Source organism: Coturnix japonica, chromosome 1 (genome assembly GCF_001577835.2).
Source record: "Coturnix japonica isolate 7356 chromosome 1, Coturnix japonica 2.1, whole genome shotgun sequence".
NCBI classification, from domain to species: domain Eukaryota; kingdom Metazoa; phylum Chordata; class Aves; order Galliformes; family Phasianidae; genus Coturnix; species Coturnix japonica.
Window position 1 is genome coordinate 67982256 of NC_029516.1, and position 14697 is coordinate 67996952.

The 14697-nt window shown below is 40.7% G+C and overlaps 1 protein-coding gene across 2 annotated transcripts in view; it reads right to left on the reverse strand.

Annotated features, from left to right (window-relative positions):
• Positions 1 to 232: 232 nt before the first annotated feature.
• Positions 233 to 14697, reverse strand: part of ARHGEF5 (Rho guanine nucleotide exchange factor 5) — a 35374-nt gene continuing 20909 nt past the window's right edge. For both annotated transcript variants that reach the window (XM_015871531.1, XM_015871528.2), the window contains exons 3-15: positions 13125 to 13206; positions 12689 to 12753; positions 12172 to 12434; positions 11152 to 11312; positions 9374 to 9526; positions 7848 to 7977; positions 6908 to 6982; positions 4801 to 4890; positions 4321 to 4475; positions 3200 to 3361; positions 2726 to 2796; positions 2308 to 2412; positions 233 to 2036 (exon numbers count right to left, since the gene is read on the reverse strand). In XM_015871531.1, coding sequence (XP_015727017.1) covers positions 1882 to 2036; positions 2308 to 2412; positions 2726 to 2796; positions 3200 to 3361; positions 4321 to 4475; positions 4801 to 4890; positions 6908 to 6982; positions 7848 to 7977; positions 9374 to 9526; positions 11152 to 11312; positions 12172 to 12434; positions 12689 to 12753; positions 13125 to 13206 — 1667 coding nt within the window. In that variant the 3' untranslated portion in view covers positions 233 to 1881. The remainder of the gene's footprint in view (positions 2037 to 2307; positions 2413 to 2725; positions 2797 to 3199; positions 3362 to 4320; positions 4476 to 4800; positions 4891 to 6907; positions 6983 to 7847; positions 7978 to 9373; positions 9527 to 11151; positions 11313 to 12171; positions 12435 to 12688; positions 12754 to 13124; positions 13207 to 14697) is intronic.

Below are 14697 nucleotides of genomic sequence, written 5' to 3' on the forward strand. Positions count from 1 at the left end.
TTAAGATCATTACCAAAACTAGTAAAGCAAGTTTTCTTAGCTGCCTTAGTGCTAAGTATGGCTATTTGTACTTAATTTAAAAAGGAGTGTTTATGGAGAAAATAAACTAAAATACTGAATATATTTCTGAAAATACTCAGAAAGTAGTCAGATACCCTTATTTAATATGAAAATCTAAAATAAGGAAAGCAGGGAGAAGTGCATAAATTTACTAGGACTAAACTTCCTTTTCTTTTTTTTTTTTTGTTTTTTATTCCAGCCACAATTACTGGTATAAATAGGCTGAAATAAGCCATATCACAATGTATGTAGGAATTCAAGGTAGAATGTTATAGAAAAGGAAAGCTGGAAACGTGAAGATAATTATTTAAATAATTTAAATTTAAGAAAGATGGTTTTCTTTAGTGTATTGATTCATATACTTAATCTTGTATTGATGTAACTAAATGCAGAAACAATATTTTACAGTTCAATGTATGTTCTCAAAGAAACAGGTTCTGCACAAAAGCAGGACTATGTGTAAACTGGACTGGAGTAAACTGGACTGGAGAACTGGAGAGTTCTACAAAAACAACAGAGTCCCCGGCACATACTTTTAATTTATCTACAGCAGTAAAGTATATCAGTGTTTACCATAAGTGTGCAAAATGGTGCATGCGGTACTATATCAACTATGAGACTAGGAGCACCAGGAAAATGCCCCTTCATTCCAAATGCCTAGGCATGGTTATTTTGTATAGGGTATGTACCAACATGTCAGATCTTTGTAAAAAGTAACTATTCCATTTGAGTGGGAGGTAGAGCAGAAAATGGTCATTTCAGATGGCTTGGTGGGACCCTGGATCAGGAGACAGGTGACTTGTGAAACAGGTTCTTCAGCAGTGAGGGGTTCTTCAGCAGGACAAGGGGAAATGGCCATAAACTTGAGCATAGGAAGTTCTGCACCAATATGCAAAGGAACTTCTTCATGGTAAGGGTGATGGAACACTGGAACAGGCTGTCCAGGGAGGCTGTGGATTATCCTTCTCTGGAGATACTCAAGACCCACCAGGACACCTACCTGTGTAGCCAGCAGTAGGGGACCTGCTTTGCAGTGGGGTTGTACTCTGATCTCTGGAGATCTCTTCCAGCCCCTACAATTTTATGATTCAGCTTTATACTTCTTAAGGTGCTGGAAATCATCACAGTGACTTCCAAAAACTTTATAAAACTCAAGTGTATATCCTAATGCTACTGAGGATTCTTAATAGCATGATAAAACTGAGTTCAACTTGGTGCTTCCTTGTATCTGTTCCTTTTAAAAAGGAAAACAAGACAACAAACAGTAGATGTGTATGATCAAATAGATCCATTGTTCTAAGTAGAAATTAAACTATGGAGATCAGTACTCTCAATACATGAAGAAAATATTCAAATGGAAAATTCTCATCTAATGCTGTGCTTAGTGCTTAGTGCCTTTGTTCTCAGGAACTCAAAGCACTTAGTGTACTAATAATAATGAATTTAGCCTCACCACGTTCAGTGAGGTAGGTAAGAATACCCCATTTCACAGATAGGAAAACTAAGGCAGAATTCTGAAGTAACTGCCAGCGGTAAAACCAGAATATATTTTCAGGAGTACAGATCCCAGTGCTCTGTTCGATTAAAGTAACTCCCTACTAACACAAAGCAAGAAATACATGCAACATTTTTCTCTTCTGCTGCTGCAATTCTGGTGACAGAAAGGAAGTGAATAATTTTTCCTGGTGGAATTCCCACTTTCTTTGGCAAAAGACACCCATCTGTATTACACTCTTTGCAGAGGTTCTTATTCTGAGGAACAATAGAAAAAGATGTTTTTCTCCGTAGCAGGGAGACTGCACAGGTCCAAACAAGGTAGAATTATCTCCTGCAAAAGACTTGCTGCTTGGCATTTTTCACACGCTGTTCTTCTTTCAGGTTCTTTTGCCGTGCATGCTTGCTGGAGATGAGCTCCACATGTTCTGAGGGGAACCACCCCCTCTCCCTGTCTGAAAGTCTCACTCCTTCAATCCATCCTGCAGGAGTGGGGACAAAACAACATGAGGCAAAATTGGTGAGCATTTTTTTCTCTTCCCTCGATCCTCACTGCAACAAAGCCTTAAAAGCCCTTTCCAGCTTCCACATAAACTTCCTCTCAGTCCAACAACCACAAATGAGAAGCTCCTTCTGAAACTGGATTGTGCTGTCGAAAGCTTGATGCTACTTAAGTAACTTGCTAACCATAATTTTAGATATTGTATATTCGTATATAACATAGATATTGTATAATTTAGATATTCTGCTCACCATCATTGCTGTTCTGCATAACCATGATGATATCCGCTTTCTCTAAAGCTAGCTCATCATTTTCCCGAGCTTTGTACGACCTTATGCATTGAACCTGTGGTGCATCTAAAAGGAGAGGAAAGATCATAATGGTACACAAGAAAGTAACAGTAAACCTCTGTATGCCAGCCCAGATGAGGATAAAAGGCTGACCAATCAATGAAGAGCAGAGAATTAGAAGGGATTAAACATCTTCTACCAAATGAGGAGTAAACAATAAGTAGAATTACTGACATAATCTGGCACTGAGGGGGAAAAAAACCATGAATATATTTTAATTACGTAAAGGCAAATATTCTGCCATGGAGTCATTCTGGGATATTCCACCTTGCAGTGATTTCAAGTTGCCCACCCTCCTTGGTAAGCAGAGCAGTCTCACCAGGGCATTCCAGGAGGTCCAGTTCCCCTTGCGGAGGAACCAAAGCAGAGATCCACCTCAGCTTCTCACTGCTGAAAAACATCACCGGGTATGTGTCAGATTTCAGTGTGAGGGATAGCAGTATGAGAAGAGTATGGACGTGCATACTCTTACAGGACCTTACAAGAAAGATCAGGAAGCGGGTCCTTACAGAAATAGGGAATGTGGAAAAAAGGGTGGGACAAGGCAAAAACTCCCATTTTTGCAGGCTGATAGTATGAAATGACAATGTAATATTCTATAAGCAGCTGTGATGAGAGAGGAGCAATATGATTCATTACGGGCTTGTTATGGCAAAAAGATGATTTCTGAGTTTCCATTTAGCAGCTATGTATTATATTTCAGCATATTGGTAGTTAAGGGACAACCACCAGGCTTATAGGAGGTGCCTGGTTATGGCATCGGATATACTAAGGTAACCTTGAGCTAACTCACTGTGTCTCTGTGCGAAATAGAAACTCCACTCTCTTTCCCTGGTAATTCTGAAGTAGAAAGAGACGGAAAACATTTTTGTTTGTTCCATGAAGTTTCATCTCACACTTTTCCCCACGTACATCTGAGAAAGCAGCATGATCAAACACAACAAAACGTCCACCCCTGCAGGTAAAGAGGAGGAACAAAAATTGTGAGTATTAAGGTGATGAATGTTAAGAAGTGAGTACAAGTAATTCCCTGATGTTAGGAAAGCAAGAAGCTTTTAGTCATTATTGATCTGCCTCACGCACAATATGTTTTGTTTTTGCTGGAAATCTGAGAAGGCTAGAGAAGATTTAACTCAAAGAGTGGAAATACTACCTTTGCAAACTCTGTCCAGTCAAGGTTCTATTTGATAGACTACAGCATAATAAAAACACCCACCCACCTTTTCCAATGACTTTTTCTGTTTCACTAATTTGTACATTCATGAGACTTCATACTGTCATTAGGAGGAAATCATTCTTTGAGTATGTAACAATCAGAAAGATCAACATGATGAAAAGGTGATACAAGAGGTAAAATAACAAAGTGACTAACACAATAGAAAGATGTTATAAGGCAAGGACTGCTCACCTGTCTCAAAGATCCAGGCTCACAGGGGAAAACTTCACAAAGGAGGGATCTTCAGAAAGAGATCCTTCCACAGTGGCAGGTCTAAGAGAGGTGGAGCCAGGCTCCACCCCTTCCAGTCACACAGGTGAATTGCCTTCACCTGAGCTCCCAGAGCTGACCAGGTCCTTTCCCCAGATGCTTAAACAGTGGTTCAGGCCACAACTCAATAGTTAACGTACAGAGTGTAACTACAATAAATTGCTATTAAAGTGTTTCATATTGTAGAGATAGACAGAATGACAATATTGCACTGTGGACAGTGAAGTGTCTAGTTAAGTTAATACATATATTAATTAAACATCAGGAATGTTAGATTCCACATGCTTACGTGATATTCATGTAACGCAAGGTTAGGAAAATGATTTGACAAATACTACCACATGCTGGCAGGCAGACTCTTGCTAAAGCACAGACACAGAAAGAGGCATTTTATAAGTGACAACAAGAACTGTGGCTGAAGCACTCACTCCTTTGGCCGAGACAGGAGGAGACAGTCATTGAAGAGATGTAGGTAGATAGGACGGGTGGTGACTTTCCATTTTGGACTTGAAATATTGAAATCCAGTGCTGTTAATTCACCACACTTCACAAGTCGCCTTGACTGTGAAATGAGTGGGAATATCTACAAGACAAAAGTAAATATTCATATGAAGTGTATGCAAGGAAAAAGTATCCAAGAGTTTTGGATTTTGGTCTTTCTCAAGAGGAAGCATACTTTCATTACTTCAGCTGGACTGGGACAATTTGTGTTAGAGACTTTCAGTTGAAGTCTGACACAAGTGCCTGTGTAAGGGAAGCACTGATGAAGAACTAAGTTGTATAAGCTGCTGAACCAGCAGCTTATATGTATAGAGGGGAGGAGAACAAAAGAAAGCACAAGTGACTCTGTAATGAAATAGATGAGAGATATTAGGCTAGAGCAAGGCCAAAGGTGCAGACAAGCTCACCTTGCACTCAAATTCAATCTTCTGGCTGAGGTAGATCAGCTCTTCAGTGCTTTTCATGCGCTGAACATTTTCATTGCAGTCCTTGATGAGCTGCAGAGGAAAATGGGTGACAGTGAGGGACAGCACTGCCTACTGGAATCAGTATTGTTCCCAGGAACCCATGAAGAATAAGTAAGTTACAATTGTGCATCCTCCTGAGAGTTTAAAAAAAAATAAATAATTCCAAGCAAGCATACTAAGCTTCTCCATACCTACAGTGACTTTTTCCCTGAAGTTTTTATCTGAATTTCTTAAGAAGTCTCTGGGTTCCTTCCAACTGAGGATATTCTATTTATATTGTTTTAACTTTGGGATAGTAGAGAATTCTTTCTCCTTTCAGTTGACAGAATTTTAATTACCAGTCATTTGGGTGGAGCTTCTATTTGATGCTCCACTGTAAAGACAGGAGGTTGATGAGATATCAGGCACAGATTTTTTCACTACCCAGACCTTGTTGCAGTAACTGTGAGGACCTGGTACAAAAGAAGTATTTCAGTCTTAAAGTTGCCCATATAGCTGTCTGAGGTGATACAAGGCAACAGCATAACAGTGTCATAGAGATGGCTTAAACACAGCTAACTCACAGAATTCCATGTATGATACCTTACTCACCTGTCTCAGACTGTAGTGTTTTGGGATCTGTGCAGAAGGCAAGTGCAGTCCTTCAGATTTTAAAGAGGTACACATCATGTAGAACTTGTGTTTAGGTTTGTGTTATAGAGTTGTGGTGTTATTACAACAAAGGGAGTGACACCCCAAGAAGGTCAAATGAAGACTAGACAAAACAAAGGCACAAGGGCTACCAAGGAACAAGTCAATTTTGCAGTACAATTTGCAGGTAACAGTCTCAGAAGATTTTAAGTCTTGTAAGTAAGAGTAAGAATGAATGTAATAAACACCTTGAGATGCATTTTTTTTTTCTTTTTTTAGAGCAAGATTTTCTTGGAGAAGTGGGGATAAACTGATAGTTAAACAGAGACAAAGATAAGGAACACAAAGGAGAGATAACATTTTGGAGACTGGTGTGATAGACAGATGAAAAATCTTTCAGGTTTCCTGTGGTATGCTTGGTAGGTTTCCAGCACTTCAGGAGAAGGCCATGGCCATGACTACAAACCAAAGGCTGATAACAACAAAGTATGGGATCCTGTGAAGTAACAGGGTAGTCTCTGTCCAAAAAAGAAGTCCACTTTCCCCACAATTAAGTTTTTGCTATAAACTTACTGTTGCAAACTCTCTTGTTTACAACCTTGGGATGGTGTACCTGCAAACCCAGCAGGCATAAAAGGATGCCTGAGAAAAGCTTCAGGGGGCTTTTCACTTTCTGCTATTTGCCAGTTAGAGAATTCAACCTTTGGATGAGGTCTCATCTCTCCCCCTCATCTATTCTCCAGCACTGGTGGGCAAGCACTGGAAGTTCTTGAAATGGAGCAGTGATGTCTTTTTTGTCTTTCTCTATTTCTCTGTCTCCCCCTCTTTTTCTTCATGATCTTCTTTTACTCATTTTCTTCAGTAGCCATTGACTAAATTTGCCTTGAAACACTTGGTAAGTGCCAAATTATCCTTTATCCATAACACTGATCAACTGTTGTTAGAAAGTTGCCTAATCTTGCCTTGAAGTAGTTGATTTATCCTTGGTAGAAACTTGCTTAATTTCTCCCTGGAGTAATTGATAGACACTTGTTGGAAAACATTTTGCCTTGCATAGTTCCTGTGAGTAACTATCTAACTCCATTACTCTGGAGACTCCTGCAGAGAAAGGAGTGCCCTATTTTGGGGGCTCCAAAGATTTACCTCCCTTGTAACCCACTGACTGGGACAAGAAAACTGGAAAGATGAATTCTGAGTTAAGTACTATTGGCAAAGATTCAGTTGCATCCCAGCTAGGTCCTATCTTAGTGCTTGATGCAGAAGAGTCACGGGAACACAGTAATTTGTTTTAGATGAGAATTGGTAATATGGGCCATTGACAAAGGTGAGGGTCTATAGGAAAAGCATACACTGACACTTTGGTATTCTGCAACTGTGCAATATGGAATGGCTTTAGAGAACAGGTTGACAGACTTACCTTTTCAAGTGCATCATAGGCCTGTGTTGCTTGCACTTCCTCCTCAGACCCAGGCCGAGTTCTCTTCAGGATATTCTGCATGAGAAAAAGCATTTTTTATAATGTAGACAGGAAGATCAAAGCTCTGAGAAGGACTGAAGAAACAAGGAGACACTAAGGTACTAGCCTCAAGAGAGACTGAATTAGTGTTAGGAGATGTGGAGGGGCCAGAAAATTGAGATGCAGGATGCAGCTGACAAACTGCACTTAATAGGGCATCCCTGAAAATTTAAATTATCCTCTGCAAGTTGCACGACATAGGAGGCAACCACTAATCTGAGCACGAACAGTCTTAAGTATAGAATAATTCTTTGCCTGATATTCCTTTTCTCTTTTTCAAAAGAGGCTCAAATAATCAAAAAGAAGTTCTGCAGAAGAGCTCAAGGCTGATTCAATGGGGACTTGCACGCTGACTTAATGGGAGTGTCCCAGAGACGCAGTGTTGTAAGGTAAAGAGCAGAGATAGACTGCCATCCAGTGGGCAGCCAGGGAACATGTGCCTTCTAGTAGGAAGCCAAAAATAAAAAAATAAATGAACGAATAAAACTTAAAACAACATGTTCTGAGACTACTCTATGAATTACTCATTGGTATGTAATTGCAGTAGTAGTGTTATAACTAAGTCCTAACAAGTATACAAAACTACACTGCCTCACAGGAGAGACTGTATCCAATTAATGGCATTCATCTAACATATTTATCATCATACAAACACCTGCTTTGTTTTTGGAAAGGCATATTCACAATAAATGCAATACAGCTGCTTTAAGGTATCTAGCCAAACTTATTACATAGAGCATGAAGAGCTGTATGTTGCCAGTTCATATTTATGTGACTTTCAGTCTTGAAGAAGGGTCAGCTTAAAAGAAAGTGTAGGAAAACAGCTAATAAGCACTGTTACCTGTAGGAGGAGTTTAAGTCGAGTGATGCGCTGGAAAGGGAGGATGAGGAAGGATTTAAGTGAGAGGCGCTGGCATACTGGATCACTTTCCAATCTCTCCAGTACTTGTTGAAATCCTGCATTTCCACTCCTGTGGGAGCGTAAATGAGAAAGGGCATCTAGGCATCAGCAAATAAACAGTCTTTCTAACAAAGAGAAAAAGTACCAGATTTCAGTGAGTGCTAGAGTATGCCAGTCACTGCAGTCATGTTTTGGCCCTGGAGCAAGGGATGTCAACAAACCAGACCACTCTGCATAGCACAAATAAGCATAGGTTTCTAACAGCTATAGGAGGACAGCAGTATCACAGAATCACAGAGTTGTATAACTCTTGCTAGATCTTTCCTCTTTGTGCTATTGTCTTCCAGAATAATCAGAAGTAGCATCTATGCTTCAGTCTCACCTACAAAAAGAATACCTTTCACAAGATAGTGGTGGTTTGTAATCCTTTCTTCATACCAAATGGCACAGCTCCAGCAGCTTTATCCAGAGAGTGGAAAAGCTGCCTCCACATTTTTGCTACTTCTGGGAGGAACATTACTCCTACCTTCCCCCCCTTGTGTCACTTAACCTCTTAGAAACAGCCACTGCCACCCGGTTTTCTGTCTCGGACAGCAGCAGATACAAGAATAATGGTATGCAAGTGGCATCTACTGCCAGAACAGCCAAATCCTATAACCCTGAAGAGATGGAAAAGAAGCTCTTAGACTCTGTAGAAGTGTCTCACAAGCAGCCATTGGGCCCACAATGCCCTAGATGATATCCTGAAGGTTCTTTCCATGCAGAACGGAGCCTTCACTGAAGAAAACTAACTGTAAGACTAGATGTCTCCCAGTCAGCAGCACCCAGAGCACCCAATGCCTGAGTGATTTTTTTGAAACAGTGACTTCTTTCAAAATCGTCAACTAGGACTGGGTTTTTACTGAGACAATTAGTGCAGAAGTGCTAAGGAAACCTTGCTCATGACTGAACCTGAGCAGTGCTTGATTGCACCACTGAGTGCAGAAGAGGACAGCAAGAGAAACTGATGGTGCTCGGACCTTAGGATTTTCAATTTTCCCATTTCAAACACTCTTGGATAACCTGTTTAGATTTAATGGTAGCAACAATACTGTTCTTAACTATCGCTTTCAGGTTCTTAATAGTCTGAAAACAACTGTCTAGGACAGTCATTTTTTTTTTATCTACGGCTGTGGCAATTGTCTTCAGTAGAAATATTCTACTGAATATTATTATCTTACATCATTCACGGTTGTTCTTTTTCTCCTCTCAAAAGAGGAGCCTTACAGCATCTCAGTCCTTCTGTTCTAAATGCTACTGAATTGAAGAAGGCTTCCACCTTTTCTTCAGGAGATGTACTGCAAGGACCAACAAACGGATCAGACTTGCTGTATGCCCTGTCACTTGAAACAGTGTGTATCAGAAGTGCAGCAGACAAGTAGGAGGCTTCAACAAATGTTGAAGGTTTCAACAAATGAAAAACTTACAGTAACCGCTGGAAGGTTTGCTCCTGGTATGTCTGGTTTGTTACGTAGGGTAGATACACCCTGCGGAACTCAGGAGCATGTTTCAGAGCCACATCACATACATGGAAGTTGAACATGTCCTCTTCAAACTTCTCTTCCAAGTCAAAAAGGAAACTGCAGCACACAGTTGTGGTGTCATAGAAGAAGAGAGAAATACAGAGCAGTGATCAGTAGTAGCAGGAACATCTTCATTTCTTTAAAATCTGGATAGCTCACACATAAGCACAAGATAGCTCTACTCTAACAATAACAGTTTGGGGCTAGACATCAAGGAAGAGGCAGAAGCAATATGGGTTACTGTTCCTCATTGAATCACAGAACATCCTGGTTGGAAAGAACCCAAAAAGGATAATCAAGTCCAACTCCTGTTTCCACACAGCCCCATCTAAAATTCAACCCCAATGCCTGTGAATGTTGCTGTCCAAATGCTCCTTGAGCTCAGGCAGGCTTGGTGCTATGACCCCTTTCTTCCTGGGTTCCTGTGCCCAACTACCCTCAGTGAAGAGACAAATACCCAACCTGACCCTCTGATGATGCAGCTCCATGCCATTCTCTTTGGTCCTGTTACTGTCATCAGAGAGCAGAGCTCTCAGATCCTGCTCCTCCATTCCCTCTCATGAGAAGCTGTAGGCCACCATGAGGCCTCCTCTTCTCCAGGATGAACAATGAACCCCAGCTGCTTCTCCTATTTTTTGCCCTCTAGACCCTTTACTATCCTGATAACCATCCTTTGGAAGATCTCTAATAGCTTTATATCCATGTTACATTTTCATAAGTCATGACACCCAAAACTGCACACAGCACTCAAGGTGAGGCTATACCAGCACAAGGCAGAACAGGACAATGACTTCCTTCAATGAGCTGTGCGATCTACCCCCGGGTACAGTCAGCCCTTTTGGCTGCCAGGACACAGTACTGACTCAGATTGAACTTATTATCAACCAGATTGCTTTCTGCAGGGTTGCTCTCCAGCTTCTTGTCTCCTAGCCTGTACATACAGTGAGGGTCGGCCTGTCCCAGGTATACAATTTGAATCTTGCAACTTTCATGCATTTGGCAACTGCACAACCCTCCAATTAATTCCTGAGAAGCTATATTTGCTACTTCTAAAGTTACAATGAGGAAACAATAGCAAATCAGGACATCACCAAAAAGAATTCCCTTGGTAGAAACTGAAAACACAGAGCAAACCATACCTAGCCTTACAGGAGAGAAACAGAACAGAATCAAAGCAGATTCCTTGCACATGGGGTCAGGTCTATGTTTTATGACTTACACTTACGTGATTTCATATTAGGTATTGTCATGTCATAGCTGTAAACATATTTACTTATTTTTGATTCAGGATTGTGCAGCTGCATCTTCTCTACATGGATTTTGCAAGAGTTGCATTTGGTTTGGACTGAGGTCTAGTTACTTGTTTGTAGCTAGTGCCAATAAGACATGGCAGCATTTTGAACATTCTAATTCTGCAGTGATCTCTGTGTACAGTTGTATCATTTCTAGGACTTAACACCAAGATTTGCATTGTCCTGTCACCTAAAAAGGTGATGATGGTTCCTTTGAGGGCAACATTGATACGCAATCACAAAGTGCTATGTGCACATATATCCAACTCAAAGGTCAGTGAACATACAGAACAGGAATGAGAGATGTTACTGATAGAAACTAGTAGTTTCAAGGCTGTATTTGCACTTCGTGGAGGGTGTCAGATGTGGAAGAAAGGGTGCGTATCTCACCTGGCACTGACATCACGTACATCCTGAAGGCGTGAGAAAAGCCACTGACGCTCCTGATTACTGAGAACTGCCTGGAGATCTGCTGATCGCTGGAAGTGATCCACTGCCACATTTAAACTGCGCAAGTAGGAAGCCTCAGACATTATCAACTCAAATTTGGCCTTGAGAGAAGAAAAAAGGGAGCAGAACATAAGCAGAGCAGGCAAGCCTGCAACGAATCTTACCAGGTGGACAAGGGATGAAGCAACAAAACTTTTAGTATGAGATGTGCGCAATTAATTACAAAAGAAGAGAAACTTCAGGAATGAAAGACAGCTTGTGGTACGACAAACAATAGCAACCTGTTCTAATGTTACTTTTCATTCCTTGACTCCACTTTCATTAGGTCCCCTATTTTACATGCTCCCATAAATTTTCCAGCATCCACACTGCCCACATTTTTTTTCTCCTTCATGTTTCACATGCTGTTGTTTTTTTTCTCTCCCTCAGAGTTCTCCCATCCACTTTTTGGTCCCTCCCATTTTCCTTAACGTATTACTCCATGTACCAATTTGCTGAATACATACATACATACATATTCTCATTCTCCCTCAGCCCTGCAGCACACGTGGGTCAATTCTGTAAGCTCATGCTAGCACAGGAACTACAATTAATTGTGGCTTTATTAGCATCTCTCATAAGCTTAAGTGTAGGAGAAAGCTCAGTCTTCTCTTTAGAATTCTCTTTTGCATTAAACTTGTTCAAAATTCCTTGTTTTCTCTTGTTCCAATTTCCTGGCATCTGTTTTCATAAAGCTACTGAAAAAAAAAAATCATCTTATTTCTGTGCTTCTTCTAACACAACGCAGAACTTCAGCACCGTACTAATTCATAAGCATAGACACCCACATTCCCAAGCCACTTACAAGAGAACCAACCACTGCATTCCCACATTAGGCATTTTTGCTCTCCACTTTAACCACCATCCTCCATCCTCCTTGACTACAAGCCACCTACCTACCTTATCACATCTATCCATTACCTCTTGCAGCTTCTGCTCATCACGGGACATATTGAGTAGCAATCTGCTGCCCCGGATCATGGGGATATCCTGCCAGAGGGATGCATTTGATGACACTGACAGGCGTTGCAAGTATGAGTCCTGAGGAGATAACACTTTCCTTCGCAGCCTCGGGGAGCTTGGCAAATTTGATTCTGTATCCTCTGCAAAAGAATCCACTCTCTTCTGGCTCTGAATGGCCTTGTTCAGAACCACATCACTGTACTCCTGATACAGCAACCTTGCTGTGAAGAGATGTATATATTTTTATACTTTCTATGGCAGCTACCTGCCCTCTCCTTATGTCTGAAGAAAACTCTGTTAGGATAATGTTAAACCATACGTATCTACTATCAGCCAAGCGGTGACCGCGACTCTGGCTTCACTGCCACCACTAAACACTCCTTTCTAATGCTCCCAAGTGACAAAAACCACAGCAAGGGTAGGAGATGACAGAGGATAGGGGTCTGCCATAGCACTTCAAGCAGAAGGTACTTACAGGAGTTAATGAGTTTGGAGTGCCGACGTTTGAAGGTCTCCATTGTATCTGCAGGTTTCTTTTCTCTGTCAGGGAGTAAGGATTTGCAAACACAGAGAAAATGAAGAGCACAGTGCCAGTGATGGATAACCTAAATCTTAGTAATGGATCTGGTACAACAAGGCCCTCTCTTTCCAACAAGCTCAAGTTCCACATGCTTTACTTTAGAAAGAACAAAATTTGGCTTGACGGAAATACTATCCACAGGACAGAAATACTTGTGCTGCAGTGGAGTCCTCTCCTACAGAACATGGGTGGGAATACAGCTGTAAGTCACCTTATCATAGTTTTCTACCTATTATCTTCATTTTGGCCCCTCAGAAACAATGGTAGAGCAACAGGTATCTGTGTTACACAAATACGAGGCCAAAATCAATGGAGCCTTTAAGAGACTTACCGCAATATAACTGTTTCTGAACTGACTGGAGGTTCCCTGTGCGCCTTGTGTGCTTCTTCCTCTGAAGGAACGGGACCGACTTCTGTATATAAGATAATTAGAAGGTAAACACAAATACAAATGTGGAGTTAAGCGAGAATCCTGAACAGATACCACTTATCCGTGCAATAGTCTTAAGTCTACAGTACAAATGCCCTCCCGAACTTTATTTCTGTTTTTTGTAATTCGTGGCATTACTTACACTTTAAATCTATTACTTCATCAGGTTTGCCTTTCATACCAATAAGAAGGCTGACGCTTTCAGAAGTGACAGTAATTCTGAGAGCATTGATTTTCAGTTGCCTAAGTGAAGATCTTCATACTGCCTGCAGGCCCTGTATTTGTAAGCTGCCTTTTCATTTTCAGCAACTTGGGCCAGGTACCTGAGGATCTATGAACACGAAGTTACTACTTGTGTCTTGCTTTTGCAGATGTTGAGCTCCAAAAACTCCCAGCAACATCCAGGATAGAAACACCAAACGCCTCCCAAAAATCACACATTTCCAGAGCCTTATAAAAGATGACACCTGGTCGATTCTGCATGAGAATGATTTGTGTTATCCAAAATTTGCATTTATGTGCCCTGACTGCTTACTAACTGCTGTTTGAGTCAGTGTCTGTTTATATAAAACGAAGAAAATGTGGCCTTCTCTTTTATTCTGTGAGAGGTTTAATTAAATAGGGATTGAAGAAATTACATATAAATTCATCAGAAAGATGAATCATCAGAAAGTGAGACTAGAGACTGAGCTGTAAATATAAGTCAGGGGGAACTGCTGCCTTGAATGTTTTAAAATATTGAACAAAAAATGAAGAAATTTTTGAGTGTGGTGCCAAACTCTTTGCATCCCTCAGCCATTCTCTCCTTTCCCTCCATAACAGAACTCTAGCACATTGTGGAGCTTGGAAAATAAACTTATTAATTTCTGAGGAAAAGCAAGTATATTTAAAATATTATATGAGTGCTGCTCCAAAAGTACTGCCTTCTATTTTATTATGCTGGCCCACAACATCCAAGGCAGATCATGATGGTATGGTATGGCAGTAGAGATTCAACCTTTCCACCAATACTGTTATATTTCATTGCCATGTGACAGATGGCAGCAGAAGGCAGTCTAACAAAGTTGCTTCATACGCTCCAGATCAGGTGCCAAAATGTGGAATTGAACTCTTCAGTACAGAAAAAAATTCACGCACTGATATTCATTGATGTTTGCTCACATTTATGAAGACCAAACAGTGGATGTTAGCAAAGCAAGGCAGTGGGTGATGTGTTGAAGCAGGGGCAACAGAGAGTAACCTCTGCTAGTAAAGACTTTACAAGTACATCATGCAGGTTCTCATTCATCACTGGCAAAAATGCATAGCTAGCGGTGGTGGCTATATTGAAAAACTATATTATTTTATATAGAATATAAAATATTATAACCTATTATTTTATAGCTGAAAATTAGCTTTATCAAATAGCATTATTGTACTCTTTGTTGTAGTTTACATGAGAACAAATAGGAGGCATTACTTTCAGAGTAACCCA